Below are 23,461 nucleotides of genomic sequence, written 5' to 3' on the forward strand. Positions count from 1 at the left end.
ATATTTAAGGCCCTAAAGAGAAATATCCAGTGTATTAAAGGGGTTACACTGAAAGCTTCATAACAACCTGAATGTACAGTTTAAGTGTTTCTTTCTGATCCTTCCTTCTTTTCATTATGCAGATATAACGTCAGCAGTGTAATTACTAGGTGCTGGATGTTTCTGCCGCATTCCTTTTGATTCTGACATCAAAACTGACTCGTTCATTAATGTTTTAAAAATTAAGAGTTCGCATCTATGCATTAAGAGGCTGGATATATGACAAGTAAATGGACTGGGTTTGGTTTCTAAAACTCTATATGAACCTTACTTCAGGCATCTTTTATTACTGATTATTATTATTATTATTATTATTGAGATCTATCTATCTATCTATCTATCTATCTATCTATCTATCTATCTATCTATCTATCTATCTATCTATCTATCTATCTATCTATCTATCTATCTATCTGTGATCTGTGATCTATCTGTTTTTGTTTTATGAATTGTGATTCTTCTGCAACGGGAATTATTATCGTTTTTAAACAAGGGCTAAATTTACCTCTGCTCACTGAACACTGGACCGGCCATCTGAAAGAGACACAATCCCCTGGCCCTGTGGTATTGGAAAACAAGGTAGAGAGACAAACAGGTCCTTATGGGCTTTACCGGGCTTAAGACCTATCCGAATAATATCACTCCATCACAGGGAGAAGGGAGGGATTGAAAAAAGATCAGACAGAAATGAGAAGATGAGAAAGAGACGGAGCGATTGAGAGGATGAGTCAGGCTCAGACATAAAAACAGGTATAGAATGTGGCGCGAAGGGAGACGTGAGGAGAGACCGAGATCATTCAAATCTCTCTGAGTGTGTGTGTCTGTGAGTGTGTGTGTGTGTGCGTGTGTGTGTGACTGTGTGTGTGTGCGTATGCAAGCACAAGGCACGCCTCTGTTTCTCTGCGTATGTGACTAGACTGTCTGTTTTTGTGTCTCCACGCGTCATTGTGTGTCATTGTTTGTGTGAGTAGTTGTCTGTCAGTGCATTTGTGTGAACCTGTATGTGTGTGTGTGTGTGTGTGTGTGTGTTTGTGTGTGTGTGTGTGTGTGTGTGTGTGTGTGTGTGTGTGTGTGTATGTGTGTGTATGTGTGTGTGTAGACACGCACGTGCATATATGGCAGTGTGGTGGGGATGAGGTGGAGGAGGAGGGCAGCAAGCAGGGGAAGGAGAGACATGATATAAATAATAGCAGGGGGCTTTAATATGTATGAGGCATCCGGGCAGTGGTCCACAACACACTCTCAGCCCTCAGCCCTCACTGACTGATGGGAGAGGAGAGAGGGAGGGAGGGGGGGGGGGGAGGGGGGAGCGGGGGCTGCATACTAACCATTCCCAGATCAATTCTCTCCTCCCTTAATCTACCATCCTTCCTCCCTTCTCTTTACCCCATTTATCCCTTTTCTTTCTTCTCCCAGCCCATGCTCTTACTTCTCCACCCTTTACACCGCTCCGCCCTCCAATTCTTCATCTTCTCCAGCCTTTTGTCTCTTCCTATACTCCATCCATCCTTCCTTTGCCTCCTCTACTTCCTCCCACACCCCCTGCTCATCTGCTATGTAGCATTCCCAGGATTGTCCCCGTGCTTCCGGCCTGGAGACCCGGTGAGAAGAAAAATGATACCTGGAGGCGCCAGGGGAGTAGGCGGCAGGCTGTGCCCTTGGTCAAGGTGCCTGACCTGGGCTAAGCCGGCTAAGCAACCCCCCTGTCAGGGGAGAAGCCCAGGGTGTAAGCCAGGGCAGAGGGGTCAGACAGGGGGGACAGGAGACGGCAGGGCAGGGGCGGTCCACAGGGGCAACATGCCCTCTAAAACAAACCACCAGTTACACTTTTTTACTCAGAACATCGTTTGTTTGTCTGTCCTTCCTTTCTCCCCTGTGTCCGCCTCCGCTCGCCTACAAAGTACACCGAAGTGTTTTTGTCCTCTCCCTCCCACCTTTTCTTTCTCTCTTTTTTGGATGTCTTTCTTTCTCGTCGTATGTGTCCATAAACACACTATATACTGCCTCTCATATATCCCCCTAACTCATCTGCTCAACTCCTAACTCCATCTGCCCTTTCGGGTTGTCTCTCTTCCTCATCATAAACCCCCTCCATCCCTGCTCGCTCTCATCTTTTCAGGAAGGTAAACGTGGCGTTGTATGTTCAAGGTTTTGAACGTAATCTTCGATCATAAATAATTTCATTAGAATGCTGATGGCTTAGGCCCTGTTTGAGTAGATGTGATGGGTTAGGCCATCTGCTCAGCTGATAAGAACAGCTCTGTTTTATTAGCATCTCCACCAAAGCCTCGGCTGTCTTGTTTACCTAGGCAATCCCAAGGCGAATTTCATTCCTACTGCACATTTAAACTCTATTTACACACTCAGACTCTCTCTCTCCTCTTTACCACTGTCTCTCTTTCTTTTCTATATTCTTCTCCTTTGTTTTCTTTCTCTATCGTAATTGTCTGTCTGGTTCTATATGTTTCTCTCGGTCTCTCTGTATCTTCCCTTCCCTTCCCCTCTTCTGTCTTCCACTGCTCTATCTCAATGTTTTGGCTAGTTATCTTTACATTTTTTGCCACTTTATGTCTTCATTTGTAGGCTATGTGTGTGAGTGCATCATTATTTTTATCTGCATTTGTCTTTGCAAAGTGCAAAGACCCAAGAAACTTCACGGCAGGTGCAAACAAACAATCCTTGTCCTCTTTGGACAAAGGTTGGTATTTTTCCAAGGCTGTCGTATAATACAACACTTGCATGCCCATATGTTCATTAAAAGAGGAGTTAATGGCCTCTATAATCATTTCTCCTCTCCATAATGGAGCCTATGCACATAGCTGCTGAATCAAAAATGTAACCGCAAGTTAGAGCTGTTGGCGACTACAAAAAATACCACATGGCGATTGTAATAATTGTGATTAGTCAGCATGGGTAGCTTGTGTTTTCTCATACAAGTTTCCTGTGTCTGTGTGTTTTTGATAGTGAATAAAACATTAAAGAGTAACAAAAAATAAAGTTTTTGCTGTTTAACTTCTCACCTTGTTGCAGTGACGTACAGGTGTACTCCAGTGTATGTCAGTGGTGTCACTGTTGGGTCTGGTCAGGTGCGCCAGAGCACATCTCTGACCACACCAAACCACAGTCTAAGTTACACTTTGAACAAACTTATTTGGAGAAGAAAATGAAGGCAAAATATAAACTCATTATCAGTGATGCTGGGTGTGGTTAAAGCAGCTTTAAACTTTCATCCAAGTGGAAAATAAAGCTTTGCTTCTCAGTCTGGTGTTAAGTTACTCTTTAAGGAAATTCAACAAAGACATCTGCAATGACAGCTTACTCGCCGTGATTTGCTCTGTATCATATGGAATGAAAGAAGAATGTAAAAAAGGTGATAACATATTATAGCACTTGCAGCACTCTCCTATTCTGCAATGAGACAATGCAAACCTCCCCATTGTTGCATTACATTACAGAGCGCAAACACGGTTACTGTAAAGAATATAATTAAAGAACAACATGCCCTGTACAAAACATCCATCAATGGGTGAGATTCAAAGCTAGACTATGAATCAAAATCTATACCGTAGATGTCAATGGGTGAGCTCCAGAGAGATGGGCGACAGATTCTACAGTACTTATTTTGTGCAAATGAAGAGGCTATTTCTTGTAGTCACACAATATTCATGTCATGTCCTGGAAACAAAACTACATATGGCTTCCAGGTAGTAGCCCTCTTCACTGCCCATTTCATATTCATACATTACAGTCATTTCATACTAAAATGACTTTGGCAGACACCCACTTGTTTTGTCTGCTCTACTTTACAATGCATGTTTACATGGAACGAAGACTGCATTTTGTCTCTTACAGTGTAGTCGGTTTAGGAGGTGGTCGCTTCACAGCCAGTATAGACAGGGGAAAGAATTACAGTGACCAATGACTCTTTGTGAGTATTGTGCCAAGACTAAGCTTTAATGTCGCCAAGGGTAGACCCTCAATCACAGCAAATTTCCACATTTAAAAAACACTTGGTTACTTCTATTATTGAAGCACTAACTTCCCTCTTTTTTTCTCTCTCATGCTGTACCGATTCTTCTTACTTCGAAACATCTCTCTCTTATCACACCTCTCCTCCTTTCCTCCCCCTCTCTTTCTCTCTCTGGCTGTCTCTATCTATCTTCCCATCCCCCTTGGTGTTTTTCCCCCTCCCTACAATCAATGTGGCTTTTAAGATGCCTATCGATTTGTTCCCCTAGACAGGCCCAGCGCGCTGGGGCGACACTTTGATTGCTGGGCCAGTAATTACTGTTATTATTTATGCATCTGGGCAAAATGGCAGGACTTAACATTCACAGTACAAGAGGCCACAGGCAATCAACAGAGGTGAGCACCTGGAGAGGGAGAGAGGGCGGTAGAGAGAGGTAGAGAGAGAGTAGCATTGCCCCCGTGAGAGTTGCACTCCAGAGATGAACGCAAAGAGTGCAGTCAAAGATATTCACACTCACACACACACAAACACACACACTCCTGGGAGGGGATATGAAAGCGTAAGCAGAAGATAGGCACACAAAGGATTATTCAAGTGTGTGTGTGCACGCATGTGTGTGTGCAATGAGGTCGTCTTACCTGTGAGAGTCCCAGGTAGATAGAAACTGTCTCTGAGATGTAGAGGAACCGTCCCTCATGACTGACCACGAACACAAAGCCATCCAGAGACTGTGTACATAAAAAAAAACACACATCATACACACGCACACACAGACACAAACACACACACAAAGGCAAACAGAAACAAGACAGACAAATTAGAGCAATTAGTATGTATCGAACAAATTACAATGAGCTGGAGAACAAACAACCCGTCACCCCTCGGCCTCTTCTCTCAATTCACAAGAGCACTCACACACAGATGCGCACACGCACACACACGCACACACACAGACACAAACACACACATACACACACACACACACACACACACACACACACACACAAATGCATAAAGTGAACAGACATGAAACAGGTCCCATAGATGGAAGCTGCAGCTACACACAAAAGCTGTCAACAAGACCTGCATTACTAAAAACACAGACAGCAGCACAGAAGCAAAAATGCTACATGTGCACACACACACACACACACACACACACACACACACACACACTGTAAGACACTTAGACAAGCACACACACAAACATACATAACCAAATAGAGCAAAGAGACATGAGAAAATGAACTTATAGACCAGAGCTGTTTCAATCAACTGTAATAAACTCAGAACCAAAACTCTGTCCTGACTCTCCGGCCACCCACACACACACACATACACATATAAACACCGGTACGGTACAGATAGAACCAGAGTCATTACAGCCTGCAGTGATTCTAATGAGAAGTGAAAGGTATACAGCCAGACCATTAGAGAGGACTGCTTCAGAGAATAATACTAATCGTCATAACAAGCATCCAGGAGTGAGCCGACACAGCCTCAGCCTCACACACACACACACACACACACACACACACACACACACAGGCGATCAGACCAGGGCCACTTTTCTCTAGAAGAATGATTGCTATTTTGGCGGCCCAGTGCTTAAAGTGGCAGTGGTAATTTATGCAACTGACACATCCAGTATGCAAATGTGTGGCCGGGGTGTGGGGCGTCGTGTGTCGCGGCGAGGAGAAACCAGCCGCCTGAATGTCGGAGAACTAAAGTGCAATTATCAGGCTATTACGGCGGGAGGACGGCTGGGAGGGAAGAATCATACAGTTTTTCTGGAGCGTTAATTTGATTTCTATCAGCGCCGTTCCCTAAGCCTCCCTTCCTCTTTAAAATGCCGGCGGAGAGCAGACATATGTAATGTTTCTTTGTTTTACCACAACCCTCTCACTTCTAAAGACTCACCCTCTATTCCCTTTTCTTCTTTTTTCACTCTCTACCTGTTCCCACTCCTACCTGGTTGCTACTTAGGCAAGACAAATGTATTTGTATAGCACCTTTCAACAACAAGGTAATTTAAAGTGCTTTACATAAGACATAAAGGCATTAAGATCCTTCAAGTTTTTCTTTATCCCTCCCTGCTTTGGTTGCGTACCCAGCCTTCTCTCCTCCCTCAGCCTCCTCCTAGTCTAAAGTACAATCTGCAGTGTTACCTTCTTCGCACTTGCTCTGAGCCTTTGTCTCTACATGCTGCATTTCGTCATCCCTGCAGCCCTCCTGCCCCAGAATCCCCCTCAGGCTCCATTCATCTGTCAGTGCAAAGGGAGGCATTCTTTGGCAGCCAACGATATCGTCCAAGCATCTGAGGTTTATGAGACGTGCGGGTGTCCATGTGTGTGAATGTGAGAGCATGTGTTAGGAGTTTGCGTGGAAAATGTAAGTCTGAGCGACTGAGGGGAGGAAGACTCAATTGTGTTGAACTCAGTTGTGAAACAAATGTGCCTGTCTGTCAAAGAAAATACTTGATGACACTGATCTTATGATCCATAAAAACAAAAGTTGAGCAGAGCAGTTTCTCATAGCTTGCGAAAACTTCTGACACGTGGTTTTCACAGGACAGCACTTAAAGATGACTCGTGCAAACCAAAGAGTATGAAAACATCGCAAACGCGTAATGTAAACACGTATAGTTACAGGATATCATTATAATCATCACAGAAGAAGAAAGAGAGCGTGGGTGCTGTGGTCGTTACCTGCAGTAGGTGGGCCCCTAGGTGCTGCTCGAACATGTCAGTAGCCAGAGAATGAGACGATCGTCGTACTGCAGAGAGAAAGTAGACAAACACACATCACACACTGAGTGACATCGACTTTTACTACATTTACGAGTGTTTTAAGATCCCTAGCAACTCTTACCACTCTGTACATATTTTATTCAGCCATATTAAGTATAGTTTTGAGACAGTATCTGTCCAATTAGAACATACTATACCGTGGAGACAAGACATTAGCAGTTATATTAAAAACACCTAAATATCTATAAAAGAATCTTGCCACAATGTGAAATAAAATATTGTAAAAAGAGGTGCTCTAGGAGTTTAAGGAGCCTCAACTGCAACATCCTCAGTCCCGCTGTGGAGTTTTTGCGCTTGTGGCTCCCCATTTCTCTCTACTCTGATCTCTACTCTCTACTGTCATTTGTCTACTGTCAAAGCATAAAATGGCTAAAACATTTGAAAACTTCTTTGGTTTGCTATAATCTGCCATTTATAATAGCAGAAAGTATAAGATGAGTGGGATTTATCTTGTAAATATGGAGATTGTTTTCTCAAAACCTTAAGCTCGACTTTCTGGAAAAAGGGAATAACTACAAGAGGTGAAAAAAACTCCAAGAAAAGCTGCGTACTGTAACTCTGTGGACATTTGCAGTGACTTGTAGCGATCAAGAAGGTGATCCTAATTAACTTTGCAGTTAATGCAGCTATGATATATTAGTGTTTATATGAAGTAATCAGTAAATATGACTCAGTGGGGTTTTGTAATCATGTTGCATCTTTGTGACGTCTTTAAAGCTGCACTGGAATGAAGAGCGAAACTTGAACCAATCATGTCTGATAAACAGAAAAGATCGACTGAAACGGTTGCGTGTCTAAAAAAAAACTGAGCATAAGGAGGGGGCTGCTATGTGACGCACACCACTCAATTGCCGCCAGACACGCAAACAAACACACACACACACACACACACACACACACACACACTCATGGTGTCTGCATCGCCACTCTTAATGCATCCCAAACACAAGCTATCAGAGCTGCTTCAGTGCCAAAGTGGTGCTGTTTACCAAGGCAATTACAATACAAATAGAGTTGGATGTGGTTTGGGGGGGGGGTTGAAGATAGGTACGAGAGGAGCAGAGAGGGTATGGCCAGGAAAATGAGAAAACACTAAGGAAGGCGAGAGTGATCACTTTCTCCCAAGCAAACGCAGGCATGAGGAGCTGCATTGACGTGGAAGATTAATTTAGCAATCAGCCGTATTTACTGTTTTATGTCACAAAGAGTATGTGACGGTGTGTGTGTGTGCACCTGTGAGTGTGTGATTGCAAAAGTGGGGACCATATGTGAGAACTAATCTTACTCCAACAGGGCTGCTTTTGAACACAATGTTCCTTATCCGACAGAGACAAACTATGTGTGTGTGTGTGTGTGTGTACGCAAAATGTGTGTTTACAAGAGCATATGAATGTGTGCATGTGTGTGCGTGACTTTAAGGATCATCGGATATCTGTGAGTGTGTGTGTGTGTGTGTGTGTGTGTGTGTTGCTGCAAGGCTGAGGGAAATCAATACACGTTATGACAGGAAAATGAAAGCGCTGCTCTGGGTTACAACTGAACACAGAGGGAGGGTCGGAACACACACACACATACACACACACACACACACACACACACACACACACACACACACACACACATATATTGCCCAGCTGCCTGCTTGTGATGTGGGTTCAGTGAATAGAGGAGGGAGGCATTCCATTAGAGCTATAGACACACACACACACACACACACACACACTAACACACACACACACACACACACACACACACACACACACACACACACACACACACTTCAGGAATACACACAGCAATGAATTCTCATGCACAGACTACACAGTGGCAACATGCCCTCCGATTAAACAACACAAATACCCGCGCACACACACACACAAACTCTCTCTCTCTCTCTCTCTCTCTCTCTCTCTCTCTCACACACACACACACACATATAAATACAGAGTTGCCGGACAAAGCCACAGTGGCATTGTGAGATTGGGGTCCCCCTGTGTGACAGAGTGTGAATATAAATAAGGCAAGTCCATTCAGGGCTATGAAAGGGGGTCTGGTGCTGGGACCCTTCAGCCTAGCCAGTCGCTGCCTGAAGGGGGGATGGGGAGCCCATCTCGCTCTCTGCCTGCCTATCAGGCTCCCTTGTGGGGCTGTGATGGAGCTGCAGTGCTGGGGAGTCTGGAGGAAGCAACCCCCTTCATGACCACATGAGAATGAATCAAAAAGACACACACATGCACACATAGTGATATTGTGCATGCCTCACAATTGAAGAGAAATATATGCAATGTGTGTCTGCCTTGTCCTGAGTTTCATGCCGCAGATCCCTGGAGGAGTGAAGGTGACGGTGGGTGATCAGTAGTGCTGAGTAGTGTCAGCGGGACGGAGGAAACGCTGGATGTGACATGAGGCCAGGAGGGCTGATGGATGAGTCTACACACTCTCACACACACAAATACACAGAGGACCATTTATTAAAGACTGCCAGGGTACAATAGGGCAGGCAGGAAACCAAAACACTGGACCTGGTGTGTGTGTGTGGACGCATGCACGAACGTGTGCACATGTGAAGAGAGAGAGCCTCACAGCGGTGTTGGTATCTCACCCTGAGAACAAAGATCCTTCTGTAGTGGTGCTGTGAACCCCTACTCCTATATGTATGTGTGAGAGAGTGAGGGCCTTGCGTGATTCTGCTTGCCTCCCTAAATAATATCACTTCTACAATATCTAATTAGATTTGTTTAAAATCACTAAAAGTAAAATTTTGTTTTTTTACAACTTGGGTCTTATTTTCGTAGTTTTAGATGTCATGCCGGTCAGGAATAATAACACTCTCCTCACCAAAATAACTGCACAGATCTGGGAATGCACACCCAAGCCAAAATGTTGGTAATGACCCCTAATTTGACAGAAAACTGTGCATTCTTAAGTTTTTATAGATTTGACCATCATTCCTGTGGGTAGAACTATCAGTGCAGTCACCAAGTTCATTGCTGAGATCTGTGAATGTGGCGTCATTCTATCACACTTTTCAGACTTTACTTTCAGGTTCAAATTTGACTTACAGCACTCACCATAGTTGTAAGTGCAAACAGTTTATGGATTGGGATTAAAATGGTAGCTTGAATCTCACCAAAATGTATTTTGTGTATCTGTGAGTGCTTAATTTATGTCCTTCCTCCTTAAAAATGTGCATCAATTTTATGAACAGTTTCTTCTTCATTGCCTCGGGACATATTGCTACGCTTCTTAACACCGCACAACTGTTGATCAGTGGGATCACAGGTGTGCTACCACACGTTCAAGTGCATCAGCATACAAAACAGGACAGAGATACACTTTGCTCTACATGCACCTTGTGGTCAAAAACTTCACAAGGTACTTTTAATTTGAGGGTGGAATTTGTGATAAAGGTTATCACTTAATTGAATAATGTAATACTTACATGCAATAGTTGTTGGGCTATCAAAAGACCATTTACAGACAGGATTTTAGAGGCACCAGTGGAAAGATAAGCTGTTTCAGCAGCTTTCAAACCAAACTACACTGCATGTTTAACCTCACAATTTATAATGTTTCCCTCTTGTTTCAGCAGAAATCAGACCAGTTTTGCCCAAAACTTACAGTAAATACACCATAGGTACCTACATGCAATAAAAAGTGGCGAGATCAAGTAATAACCCTCCAGCACTTTATACCGGTGACTAATGGCCCAATTGAAGCACCAGCAATAAGAGATTATTACCAACATTTTGGTCTGATTGTCTGATGACTCATTCCTCACCCCGTCCGACTTTATTGCAACGTTACCCAGATCTCAGCAATTACACCGATGAGTACAATGCTATCATAGAAAACAATGGACAAAAACAAGAAAATAAGACACAAGTTGCTTCTGTGTACATGCATGTACACCTGGATGCAAGACTCGTGTGCGCGCCTGAGATCTTTGATCGGCCCTTTCTGTCACACTCCCATTTCATTAGCTTCCCAGGACTCTGCCGCGAGGTTTAATTTCATTGTGGGAATAGGAGACAGAATGGGACTGGGTGCGATCGGACACGTTAATTATAGTCTGACTCGCAGGTCAATTCTCGGGGTCTCCCCAGCGCTCCACGAGAAGAAAAGATAGAAATTTCATTTGAATGATTTTCATTATACCTCTGTCTAATACATAATTTAGTCCCAGTTAAGTCCATGAGTAATGGCTGCACACACACACACACAGACACACGCACACACACGAACACACACTTATACATCCCCCTACCTACGTGCACATAACCATATACACCATCTTCCTTTCCACCCCCACAGTGTCAACCTTTTTAACCAGGTTGGATGTTGCCATGGGAACCAAACAGATAACAGACGCAGTGAACCCCTCTGTCTCCCTCTCAAGCTCCCCTCTCTCTGTCTTCTTATCCATCTTTGTCTCTCAAGTCTTGCTCCACTGCCGTAGTTTCACCCTTTCAAAACAAGAGCCTGATCACCTGCCAAGTTGTTTACTACCATCCAAATGTGACGTTTCGGCTGTTCGACAGACAGAGAGAGAAAGAGTGACCCTAATCGCAGCGTCCCTCACTGGCGCAATTATCTTCTCACTCTGACATCCATCCCTCCCTCCTTCCCTCCATCTCTTCGTCTCTCTGTCTCTCCGTCTCCCCTCCGTCGCTCCCTCACTCCTTTCGCGGTCGAACATAATTTGAGTGCAATTAACTTCCCTTAAAAGCCCCGGCTGCTTTAAACGCCGTGAATTAGAGGGGAGGTGGGGGAGACAGAAGCGAAGGGAGGGAGACGGAGGCAATGAAAGAAGAGAGACAGGGGGAGAGAGAGGGAGCGAGTGGAGGCAGAATGAAAGTCAATGTCACCAACGCTGGGGAGGAGAGAGGTGTGTTTGACCTCACTAACAGAGACAGTAAAACACTTCAGCTGGCCCTGTTGCTGGCAGTGAGTTGTCATTGTACTGTACCTTGTAAAAGACTGAGGGGTTCTCCAGCTGCCGTATTGCATCTGTTAAAGGTTAAGCTGCTACAGATTTTATGGAGAGAGAATTCACGCAACCAAAAATTTGACTTAAATTAAATTAAAAAGGGAAAAATAAATAAAAAAGGTTAATCTATAATAACCTGAAATGCTTCATTTAAAATTCCCAAACAGTGGACATTTTTAATTGTTCACATTCTGGTCCTGGCGAGAGCTTTTATTCATTATGATAATATTGTATTTACCAACCTATTTATCAGTATGGCTTATATTATTGATTATTCTGTAGATATTAGCTTATCACAGACATGTTGGTTTTAACTAATGTGCAGGCTGATAAGAAACAGGAAATTGCACCATGGGAATGCCAAAGATATGTTTGATCTTTAACAGTATTTTAACATTTAAGGGATTCTTATCAAGTATATTTGTTAATGTTATGTGTTTTGTTAAAAACTGAATACATAAAAATATGTTATTGGGTTTTTTTGTTTTAAAAAAATATCAATATTGGTATTTGCCTCAAAAATCCAATACTGGTCCGCCTCAGCAAGAATTCCGATCATCATACAGGTTTTAAAGGGCAACTTACAACGTTGTTGCTGACCTCCAGTCAATCAAATTGTCACCTCGGTGATGAAGTGTTCTCCAGGGTGTGTCAGTACACCATGACATCACTGTTGGGTGTGGTCACAGGTGCAATAGAGCACACTTCTGACTACACCTTACAGTGATGCAGAGTGAGGTTTTTGAACTTATTTGGAAAAGAAAACAAACAGCACCATTTTACTCCAACTCTCACCTCTACTCCAACTCCATTATTACTACAAACTGATTCATGTTTGACCTACTGCACTCCAAATCAAGTGGTTGATCTGGCTAAACTGGTAGCTTGTTTACAACCTGTCTGATCCCCTGTTCACTTCTGTGTCTTGCCCTGTCATACTGCTTTTTAGCAATGCTGCTGCTGTTCCCAGGTCTCAGCAATTAGCATGGTGATTGCAATGTTATCATGAGCTACAAAAATAAGACTCTGGTTAAAGAAAACATGAATTATCCTTTCACGGGACATGTGAAATGGCAAGGAAATAGTCCCCCAAAGCAAAATTTACTCAACATAGAGGATTTGAAATATGAATGATGTGAAATAAAGGGGTCTAGTCCTTCAGTGCGCTGTGCAAATAGGTACAAATACAAACACACACACACACACACACTCTCTCACACTGAATGGGAATGAACATCATGGGTCATTTTACTTTTCCTCGCTTTAGCCTTTCCTTTTCGTTTGCTCCTTCCTTCCATAATCTGTCTCTCTCCTCCTTCTTTCCCCCCTCTCCTGCTCTCTCAATCTCTCTCTTTCTCTCTGTGAAGGTCATGCAATTGATTTTCCTCTGTCTATTCATTTTTCAAGACTGGCTTTGAAACGTGGGAAGCAGACAAAAGCCACACCGGCCCCTCCCCTTCCCTCCATCCCTCTCCTCTCCTCCGCCCTCCACCTCTTCCTTCCCTCTCCGCTGGCCCTCGCCCCCGTCCAAAAACCCTCGGACAAGAGGGAGAGCGGAGGAATGCAACCTTCCCCTCCTCCTCTCCTCTCTCCTCACACTTCTCTCCTTCCTTTACTCTTTCTCTCTTTATTCCTTCTACATTTGTCCCTTCCCCTCCTCTCCGTCCTCCTCTCCCTTTCAGCTGGATCTCTGACCACATTCCACTAACGGAATTAAAGTCATGCATCACACTTAAAACCCTGCCAATGCATTGTGGGTAGACTTGTTCAAACTGATGTCCAAATTAGCATCGCATTTTCAGCTTTGGCCCCACTGAGACTGTGTGACCTGCTTGTAAAAATCTCCAAACATTTAATAAAATACTCAAGAAAACCAGCGGAAGAAATGTTGAAGATAATTCAGATTGTAATACCATCTGTAGCTGGAATGTGTTTCAATTCGTTGTGTTTGTCAAGTGCCGCACAATTTTCCTTGACCTTCGCGTGGCGGCAGCAGGATTCCATATATTTACAGTTACGGCTCACATTTGTGCGAGAAGTGGTTCTCATTGTAGGGTAAGCAGCACACCTCGCATTTGTCTTTCTACTAGGCGTCCAGTTCATGCACAGGACAGCACGGCTATACCTGCACATCGCCTTTTCTAAACAGCAGGTATTTTCTGTCAAGGCCATGGAAAGCCTGGAACACTGAGGAAAAAACAATTCACTACGTGTAGAGCTCAGTCAAGGCCACGGCTGTGTGTAAGTGTGCTACTGTTTGGCTATCGCTCAGACATTCAGATTGTGCAGCGCTGCATGGCTGATTAGATATCGATGGATCCCAGTGGATTCACTCATAACAATGTATATATATTTTCTGATACTGTGGCCATAGACTAGGGCTCAACATGAAGGTATTATACAATACAAATTCTCTGATTAGGATACTTTTGGGTTACAGTGAGGTATTGCTATTAATTGGTCAGATATTTATTATTACGGCTATTAGGTTATTGATCCTCAATAGTTTGTAAAGTACAGACGGAGAGAGTATGTACCACTAAACATTGGTAATGATGAGATAATGAGATTGCTTGTCTTGTGTCAGTTAATGTTACTTACTAATGTGTAAGTGTACACTACACTAATCGTCATATTGTCCTGTATTGCTTTTGCATACCTAAAAATCAATGGTAAGGTTACTGTATCTAATCAATGTACAGAAGACGATTCAGTACAGGAAAAACAGTGGTGTAACCAATAAAATGAATGATGGCTGAAGTCCATTTAGCTGCTTTGGTTTCAGGATCCTGGTATTGTGCATTTAACAGAGCCATTGTTAATGGTATTAGTAACACCTGAGCTTTTCCTGCTATAACAACTTGAAATGTCTATTCTTAAAAAGGTATATCAATCTGTGAGGCTGAAAAGCCACTGCCATTTAAAGTTTTTTTTTTAGAGAGAAAGAGAGAGAGAGAGAGAGAGAGAGAGAGAGAGAGAGAGTCTTTTGTGCTTTGAATTTTAGGACAATAGCACACTCGAAAATGATGAATTGTTTGGCAAAGAAATGTTTAATGTAGTATGTATACACATTAATATTAGCGTGTACTACTCAAAACATTACTATGCAGTATGTAATTTTCCGTAATTGAATTGAGAATTGGTTAGTTATTATTTGATCTGCAAATTCACAACTATGATAATTTTTGACTATTTTCTTTAGGCAAAATTATTTTTTATGGAAGCTTCTGTTAAGACAAGAAATGCTGATGTTTTGAAAGGTTTGGCATATTTTACAAAAAGATATAACATGTTTATATTCCCAAAATTAAAGGGGTACTAAAGGGGTTAAAGTTTGGATAAAGAAAGAAGAAAGTCAAAGAAGTAGAGCTCAGGACATTTTGACTTTAAATCCCTAGTATAGTCCAAGCTCCACAAACACTGGATACCATATTTCCCACCATGCAGTGTCTTTACATTAGAGAATCCCTGTCTGATAAACAGGCTTTCTGTTATAAATTCAGAGTGTCTAAGCTGAACAGAAGATTTTATACAACTGTTTTCACACAATGAGTTGTTCTCCACATGACAACTAAACTGATTTTATGTGTAAATCAGTGTAGTGTCCCTGTTTTTGAGAAAATATGAATTGCTATCAGCCTTATTGATACTCAGCCCAACTTATTATACTATTAAGACTATCACATCTTATCAGGAATGTGTGGTACATATTGTGGTAAAGCAAGTCACACTCAGTCACACTAAAACAGGCTATTAACATGACAATTTTTTCTCACATTTCCTCAAATTAGACAAGAACTGGCATGAACACACACGTAGACACACAAACACACACCTCTAATTGTACTGTAGCTGTGTCGTTTCCCCTCAGTAATAGTAGCAATTAGACAGGCTTCGTAATTACACTGTCCTCGTTATATAGTTAATTTCTGTAATTACAAATCGCACCAATAGTTCCCTCCCTCTTTGTGTATCATCTATCTCGCTCTTTTTCACACACTCAAACACACACTCGCACACACTTAAACACAACATATAAATTCTACTCAAACAAGCGAATGCAAAGCCTTTGTAATATTACTGTATGTGCACATGTATGCTAACAGGCTTGTGAATGGATATGTGCTTGTGTCACATACACAGCACAAGTAATTATGGCTGCTAATAGGGGTCTGGATAATTGTCCTGGTCCGAAGTGAGTTTTTGTGGTGTGGGGTGTCTCTGTGGGCGGGAGTAAGTGGGCAGATCAGACTGCTGAGGACTGCTTTTGATTGAAAGACACATGCAAGATGAAACATGGCTTTCAGCGGTTTGTGTGCATTGGCAACACACATCAGCATATTTATCTCTGCTGTGTAATTTTGTTATAGGCTGAACAGCATGAACCCTGAGCCTGGAAATGATCCGTCACAACTGTGTTTCATTAACGCTGAATACTTGTCAAAGTTTAAATTTGCCAACAATTAAAACAGCACCATCTACTCGTGACAAATCCCTAAAATTATTAACTTAACAATTAACAAATTCTGAAAAATAGGAATATAGCCAGAATGTCAGGACAACAAAAGGCCTTAATTTTTGGGGGATTTTTATATTTTTAACTAATATGAACATTTAATTACCCATACCCAACATGAAGGCCTAAATGCTGTTTCTAAAGGCTGCCAAGAATGAAAATTGGGAGTGGGAAAATTAGAGCATGAATCCTTTCTTGGGCTATGATTAATAAAATGTAAGTATATCAGGTCTACAATATACTGGAATCAGCCCATATTTTTTAATGCAGAATGTTAACTTCCCCACATTCATAAAACCTCAAATTGTCAGAGGGAGTGCAGTGGACGTGACCTCAGTGTCCTCAATCGTAGCTACGGCCCTGTTTCCTACTAACTGGGTGCTCAAACAGAACATGAATTATATTTTAGTGGTGCATGCAAACTCAGTGGAAAGATGCAATTAGACACAAATTCAACTTGAGTGAAACATTTGCAAGTATCCCGAGTCTTTATGTATCTGCTTCATAGAAAAAGGAGAGAGATTGGAGGGAAATAACAGAAAGACCCGGAGTTTCTGGTGTGTTCTGAAACCAATCAGATGCTGAACTGAACACAAACACACACACACACTCCAACAGACATAAATCTGTTTCTCTACATTAACCTTTCTTTTTAGGTGATCCCTTTTGCTCACCTTTGCCACAGTTGCTGTCTCCCTCCATCAAAGGGCTCCAGGGCGGGTCTCCCTGGCTGGCAAAGGTGCGCATGTGCAGGTAGCTGATGGTCAGCCGGATAACCGAGGCCTTGTCCAGCTGGCTGGTGATCGCCCCGGGCAGAGGCAGCATTTTGGCCAGCTCAAAGAACTCGAAATTCTCCTTCCCCCGCCGTGAACGAGCCGCATTGCGAGACTTCTCTTTACGCAGGTTCTGGAGACTAAGAGGTAAACAAGGGACGGGCAGAAGTAAAATGGAAGAAATAGATAAATGCAGGGAGGAGAGAAAAGAAGGGCAGAGAAAACAGTCAGAATCAGCACTGTGTAGGATGGGAGACAGTGGTAAGGGGTATCACATAATAACCATTTACTGACCACCTGTTGATTGATTCTTGTGCTATAAAGACGACCTGAGCATCAATCCAGAAAACTCATTTCATAAATACATATGATGGTAATGGCTCCTGCAATTCAAGTGAAACAATCTCCATCGTGACCCATTGCAGATTGGCCTGGTAATTACAGACAAACTCCCTTCTGCTATCTGCCGGAGCAGAGTCCTAATAATGCCATTTGCTCCAAAATCCATATGTGAACACACATACACAATCTCTGGCTGCCTATCTCTCACTTTCCCCTCCCTCCAACCCCTCGCTCTCACCCTGTCTTCCTCTCCCCCTCTCTCTCTCTCTCTCTCTCTCTCTCTCTCTCTCTCTCTCTCTCATCTGGTCCCGGGCTAGTGAGCTGAAGCCGTGATTGAGGGATCAATAGAAGAGGGAGGGGCAGAGTGACAGAGGGGGGCCGGGGCTCAGGTAGCCTGTCTCTCTGATTGGGTATTGACTCTCCTCAATGGGGCCTGAGTGGTGGAATTATGTTGTCACAGCCACTTCACAATTTGTGTCGGTGCTGCGCTGGAATAAAGTGTGTGTGGTTGTGTGTGTGTGTGTGTGTGTGTTTGTGTGTGTGTAAGAAAGAGAGTGAGAATGAGAGCTGGAGGAGAAAGAAGAACCAGCCTTTCTCCCTCGTGTCTGTGTTGTTGATTCTCATCCTAAGAAAGACCACCAGTGCTGTGTGTGTGTGTGTGTGTGTGTGCGAGAGAGAGTGAAAAAAAGAAAAGAACAAAGAAAAGGGCTGTACATGGTGTGTGTACATATGTTTATATCTTAATCAGCTGACACAGCTGTTGTATTTCTCCCTGCTATTCTCTAATAAGTGAAAACAGTGTGTGTTTGTGTGTGTGTGTGTGTGTGTGCGTGTGTGTGTGTGTGTGTGTGTGTGTGTGTGTGTGTGTGTTGTGGACTCATGCTGCCAGCCTCTGTAACATCTCATTATTATACTGCCTCGACCCCAGCCACCGAGAACAATCAATACACACACATTGATTCTGCTTAGTTTTTATATCCGCCTGTAAATGACTGCCCATTAATAATTCCGGCCAAATTTACTTAATCTCCCACTAAGGGGAGGGGATTCACAGCTCTGACAGGATTGGCAGGTGTGCAACAATATAGGTTATATGTAGCACCAAGGAGATCAGACTTATGTCTTCTGGATTGTGTTTCATTGATAGGAAATTCTACTTCGGGCTGTCAGTGTATGCAAGGGTGTTAATGCATGGATTTCACCTTGCAGAGATTAATTCATGGGCATGCACACAGGCTTATATAGTATCCATGTTTGTGTGTGAGTTTGTGTGTGTTGTGTCTCACCAGGGCAGGGTGGGAGGCTTCGCCAGCAGTCCTTGAAGGAAATCCCACTCCACACTCACACACTTCCCCTCACTAACAAACGGCATGGTTGCCATCCTTCTCCCAATCACGTGCCGACGCCGCTGTTAACGAAGGCTCTGATTGGCTGAGGATGTGACAGACTCAGACCTAGAGAGAACACGAGAGAGAGGGAAAGGAGGAACAAAAAAGAGAAAACAGTCAGTGAATCAAGTAAGGTTCTTTCATTCACCAATAACAGCCATAAAGTAGTCATGAACAACTTTTATAGGAGACAGCATACGTGGCATTTTTGTGATGTCAAATTTTAAGTCGTAATTTTTTAATTACCACACAACGAAACAAAATTTTCAACAAGTACTTTTTAAGCTTGGAGTGAGCATGAAGCCTTGGTTCAATAGAAAAATAAAAAACATTTCCATTCAGCCCTTTTAATTCAATGAAATATAGTTTGCATGAAAATGCTTGAATGAAAACCCATGTTATGATTTCTTACTTCATCTATTTAAAAAATGTAATTTCTTAAAATGTGAGACTAGAGGTCTAATTGTACAGAGAGAGAAAAGAAAGAAAGAAAGAAAGGTTGACAGAGAGCAATTAGGTACTGTATGTACTTGCTCACATAAAGGTCAGAGACTGTTCCCAAGGTAATAGACATAAGACAAAATACTAAGCCTCCTTTGAAGTCACAATTAAGTTGAAAATCACAGATCTTTAAATGTCTCCTCTCATCCCTGAGAGAATATTTAAACTTGTCTGCGACTGGAGTTTAAAGCAAACATCTCCAAAGACAATGCTGTCCACTGCCTACTCTTCCTCATCTTTTGCCGCCTTCTGCCAGTCTCCAACACTGCCCTCCTGCAGTGGAAGTTGCCAATATTCTTCCCTGTCCTCAAAGAGAGCCCCTTTCCTCGCCCGTTCCTCTCCCCTCCCTCCCCTCTATGCTGTGTTGACATTTAAAGGGCTAGTGTGGCCCCGAGCACCACGGTGTCATGCCCTTGGGCCTGAGATGCCCTCTCTCTCTCTCTACCTCTTACTTCCTCTCACTCTCTGACTCTCTTTTTCTTTGGCCCGGCTGGGTCAGCACAATCAACTCAGTAGAGCTTTGCCGGGGCAGTAGAAAATGGATTATGTCTCGAGTTTGAGCATGGCTATGCTGACCTTGGCTAAGAGGGGTCAGCAGAAGCTGGGCAGGTTTGGCAGATATCATTTCACAAATCTAGGCTAAAACAGCCAACATTAAATGTATGCATGAAAACTTCTTGGACCAATTTCAAAGGCAGCAGAGTCAATGAGGGATTCAACACAGAGAGAGAATATGTTGAAAGGGGAGATCGGGTCATCCACTTACCTTTAGTAGTTTTAGACAGCGAAAGTACAGCAAAGATTTATGCTTTCTACTGCTAACATGGTCCCTGGTCAGTGATAAAGAGATTGGCCTCAATGGGAACTGAAGAAGTGGGTATAGTGCTAATATGCTCACAATGACAATGCTAACATAATGATGTTTAGCAGCAGGTATAATGTATACCATGTTCACCATCTGTTTAGCTCACAGATATTTGATTATAAATCAAGACACTGGGCAAAAATGTTAATTTTGGCGCTACAGGAAAAGTCAGGGGACTTCAGTCTCTGTGATATCTGTACCACATTTCATTGCAACAGAAATATGTTACTTCAGTCTGGGGCAAAGTAGTGGACCGACCGACACTGCCATCACTAGAGAAATGAAAAAAGTGAGTACAGGAACATGTATATATAAGTAAAATTAGTGTCACAATAACCTTTTAACTCTTGTCTGATTGGACGGTTAAATGTTTGGTTAGATATCAGTGGTTGTCGTAGCTACTCAAAGTTTCATTATATGGGATTCAGACAATTTACTTTAAAACTGCCATATAAGTAAATATAAAGACAGTAAGAGACTGATAAAGTTGCTAGTTTGATCAATCTGGTCGATTTCCCAGCCCTCGATTTAACCTCTTCGCAGGGCATTTACATTGACAGAATACTTTGTCCTAGGCTTATGTTTAAGGCTACAGCTTTATTCAACTATAGGAAACCTATATCTTTTGCCCTCAAGTTTGCAGCCTGCAACATTGACAGCGCTCCTTTCAGACAGTCTGGTGAAGAGAAGACAGGGTCGAGCAGAGGGCAGTGAACCTCTGTCTAACAAGTTCACCTTTGTCACCTTCTCCAGCTCACCTGGATAAATGCCCTACATGCCAAATTAGGCTGCGTACAGTAGGACGGAGACATTAAAAAGGAGACATAGGCGGGAACTTATTTACTCTCAAATTTTCACTGCCTCACAAACACACACACATGCACACACAGCCTTTTTTCTCCATCCCATACCTGTATGTTTATCTCTTAATTGACCCTATCTGTCCTTATCTAATCTCTACCTCCATCTTTCTGTCTCAAACTATCTCTCCATCTCTCTCTCTCTCTGCATCTCCGTCTATCTGAGCAGTAACAGGGGCGTAATGGACAGGGGCCTCCACAGTAATTATTCAATCAGCCTCATAACCTTGTCGCAGGTTGGGCGCCCCATTAATGCACTCACCCAAATGGACCCCGCCACTTTGACTGCTAATGCTCCGGCTAGCTAGCAGCACAACAGGCTGAATGTCAGAAGTGTCATCTAGACAGAATGCGAAACAATCTGCTCAATAGAGCTGAGTTCTGTAATAGCAGAGTGGGAAATATATGGAAAAGGAAAGTGTGACTTCTGAGAGGAGTGAGAGTAAAAACATACAGTGCCCACAGCTGTAGAGATCAACCTGTATCAAGTGTGACCGCAGGTGTTCACAATGTGTTGCTGCAGTGCTACATATTCATAAGTGTGTTGTACGCGTGTGTATACGCGAGTGTGTGTCTAAGACCCCTACCCTATAGAGCCGTGCTCCCTTGGCACAGTCTCAACAGCAACAGAGAGGAGGGCGCTGCGGCGAACGTTCACAGCCGCTGTTTGCCGTGCGTTTCTCTCTGGCTGCTCGCTTGGCTCCTGCTCTGTTTATTTTCAGCAGGGACGTTTAATTAGGGCCTCCAGCTGTCAGAGGTTCGTTAGCGTGCCCCTCCCCTCCCCGAGCCGCCCCTCCCTGTAGGGAGTCAGGGGCATCAGGCAAATGAACACATTTAAGTCAAACAGCACGCAGACAGACAATGGCCCCACTGCCATGCCACCAGCTCCCCTAGGTAGAGACATGGTTGTTTTATGCCTCATCTCCCCAACCCCTGGGGCCCAATACAGAGGCTGGCCAAGACTGTGAATGTGGAAACAGAGGAGCTCTCATGGCCCACTGGAGACAGCATGCAAGCTGCAATCCTGCAAAGGTGAAGAGCAGGACCATGCCTATATGCAATGCATAGGAAGAAGAGAATAGTTTATGACTTTTGACAAATTCAGAGATCTAAGGACTTTTTATTTTATCAGGATAGGTGTGTTTTCTTGCATAGAAGTTGACGTTTTAGTGGTTTAGTTAGCCCAGTATATATACTATGATCATGACGTCCCTGGAGCCCGTTTCACCAAATCTGCAAAACATGCAAGATGCAATTTAAAATCCTTTGCTCCCCCGTTAATTTTGACACGATTCACTAATCAGAACAAATTCCATCTTTCCGACCCACACATAAGCATACAAGAGCCTCATAGGACTTATTTATCTGCACTTGCAAGTGACAGCCATTTGTGAAACATGATGCTGACAGCATTTGCAATGTGTTTCCTATCACCTCTGATTGTTCACTATCAAAATAAAGGTAAAATAAAAAACAACCAAAAAATGCAAAAAAAAAAACCTGGCAAAAACTGCTAAACTGTTATAGCAGTCTTACTCAAATAAAATGTTAGTGCTAACAGTTTTTAGACAGCTCTCTACTTTTTTTACATCCCCCACCCGCCTTTAATTATCTCCAACTAAAGGTAGAAGTGGAGTCCACATACAACAAGTGATGTACGATATTCCTGTGAATAATATTTTATCAAATAGAGCACGCTCAATATCATGGAAGATGTAGAAAACATGGTTGGAAATGACATGAACAGAATATTTGATGTAGCTAGTTTTCTATCTTGCCTTTCATGTTGTTGAGTAGTTGTAAATGAGTGTCTGGAGCGTCCGGGGAGATGAAGTTTGGTATTCTGGTTGGAGGGCTGAAAACTACTTATCATGCATTACGGCCCTGGTTGGACCTCAGGATTTGGAAGTCAAAAGACTTTTTAATGTACAATTTTTCAGCCGCTGATCAATCGACAGCTGCTGGACATGAAGATCCCCCCACCCACCCCCCACCTCCCTATCAGTATTCCATATTCTGTCTCGCTCGGCATTCTGCTTCCATATCGGAGCGCCGGCTGCAGTTGACCTTGACGACTCTGGATCATTCCCAACCCAAGGTTCTCTCCAACTCTCAAGGGCCTTGGCGTCCCCCCACCCCTTCTCCCCCTCCTCCGCCCCCCTTCGCCTCTCCCATCATCCTCACGGGCCCCCCCATCTCTCCTAACCCCCCTCTTTGCTCCTCCCTGGCCCCTGCCTGGGTCATTAATTATCTAATGGAATCAATACGGCGTTAGATTGGACCAGAGTGACCCCGCCCGCCCCCAGGTATCTCTGCGGTGATGAGGAGGAAGAGGAGGGTTCGGGAAAGGGTGTAAAGGAATGATGATAACAGCCCGTGTGAGTGAACCAGCAGTGTACAGTCACAG

The 23,461-nt window shown here is 43.3% G+C and overlaps 1 protein-coding gene across 13 annotated transcripts in view; it reads right to left on the reverse strand.

The window, feature by feature from the left end:
* The window catches only part of npas1 (neuronal PAS domain protein 1), a 63,748-nt gene that overhangs the window by 9,755 nt on the left and 30,532 nt on the right, over positions 1-23,461 (reverse strand). For all 13 annotated transcript variants that reach the window (XM_051397812.1, XM_051397810.1, XM_051397818.1 and 10 more), the window contains 4 exons: positions 18,727-18,894; positions 17,000-17,238; positions 6,718-6,785; positions 4,648-4,737 (listed from right to left, as the gene is read on the reverse strand). In XM_051397812.1, coding sequence (XP_051253772.1) covers positions 4,648-4,737; positions 6,718-6,785; positions 17,000-17,238; positions 18,727-18,821 — 492 coding nt within the window. In that variant the 5' untranslated portion in view covers positions 18,822-18,894. The remainder of the gene's footprint in view (positions 1-4,647; positions 4,738-6,717; positions 6,786-16,999; positions 17,239-18,726; positions 18,895-23,461) is intronic.

This window comes from Dicentrarchus labrax, unplaced genomic scaffold (genome assembly GCF_905237075.1).
Source record: "Dicentrarchus labrax unplaced genomic scaffold, dlabrax2021, whole genome shotgun sequence".
In the NCBI taxonomy this organism is placed as follows: domain Eukaryota; kingdom Metazoa; phylum Chordata; class Actinopteri; family Moronidae; genus Dicentrarchus; species Dicentrarchus labrax.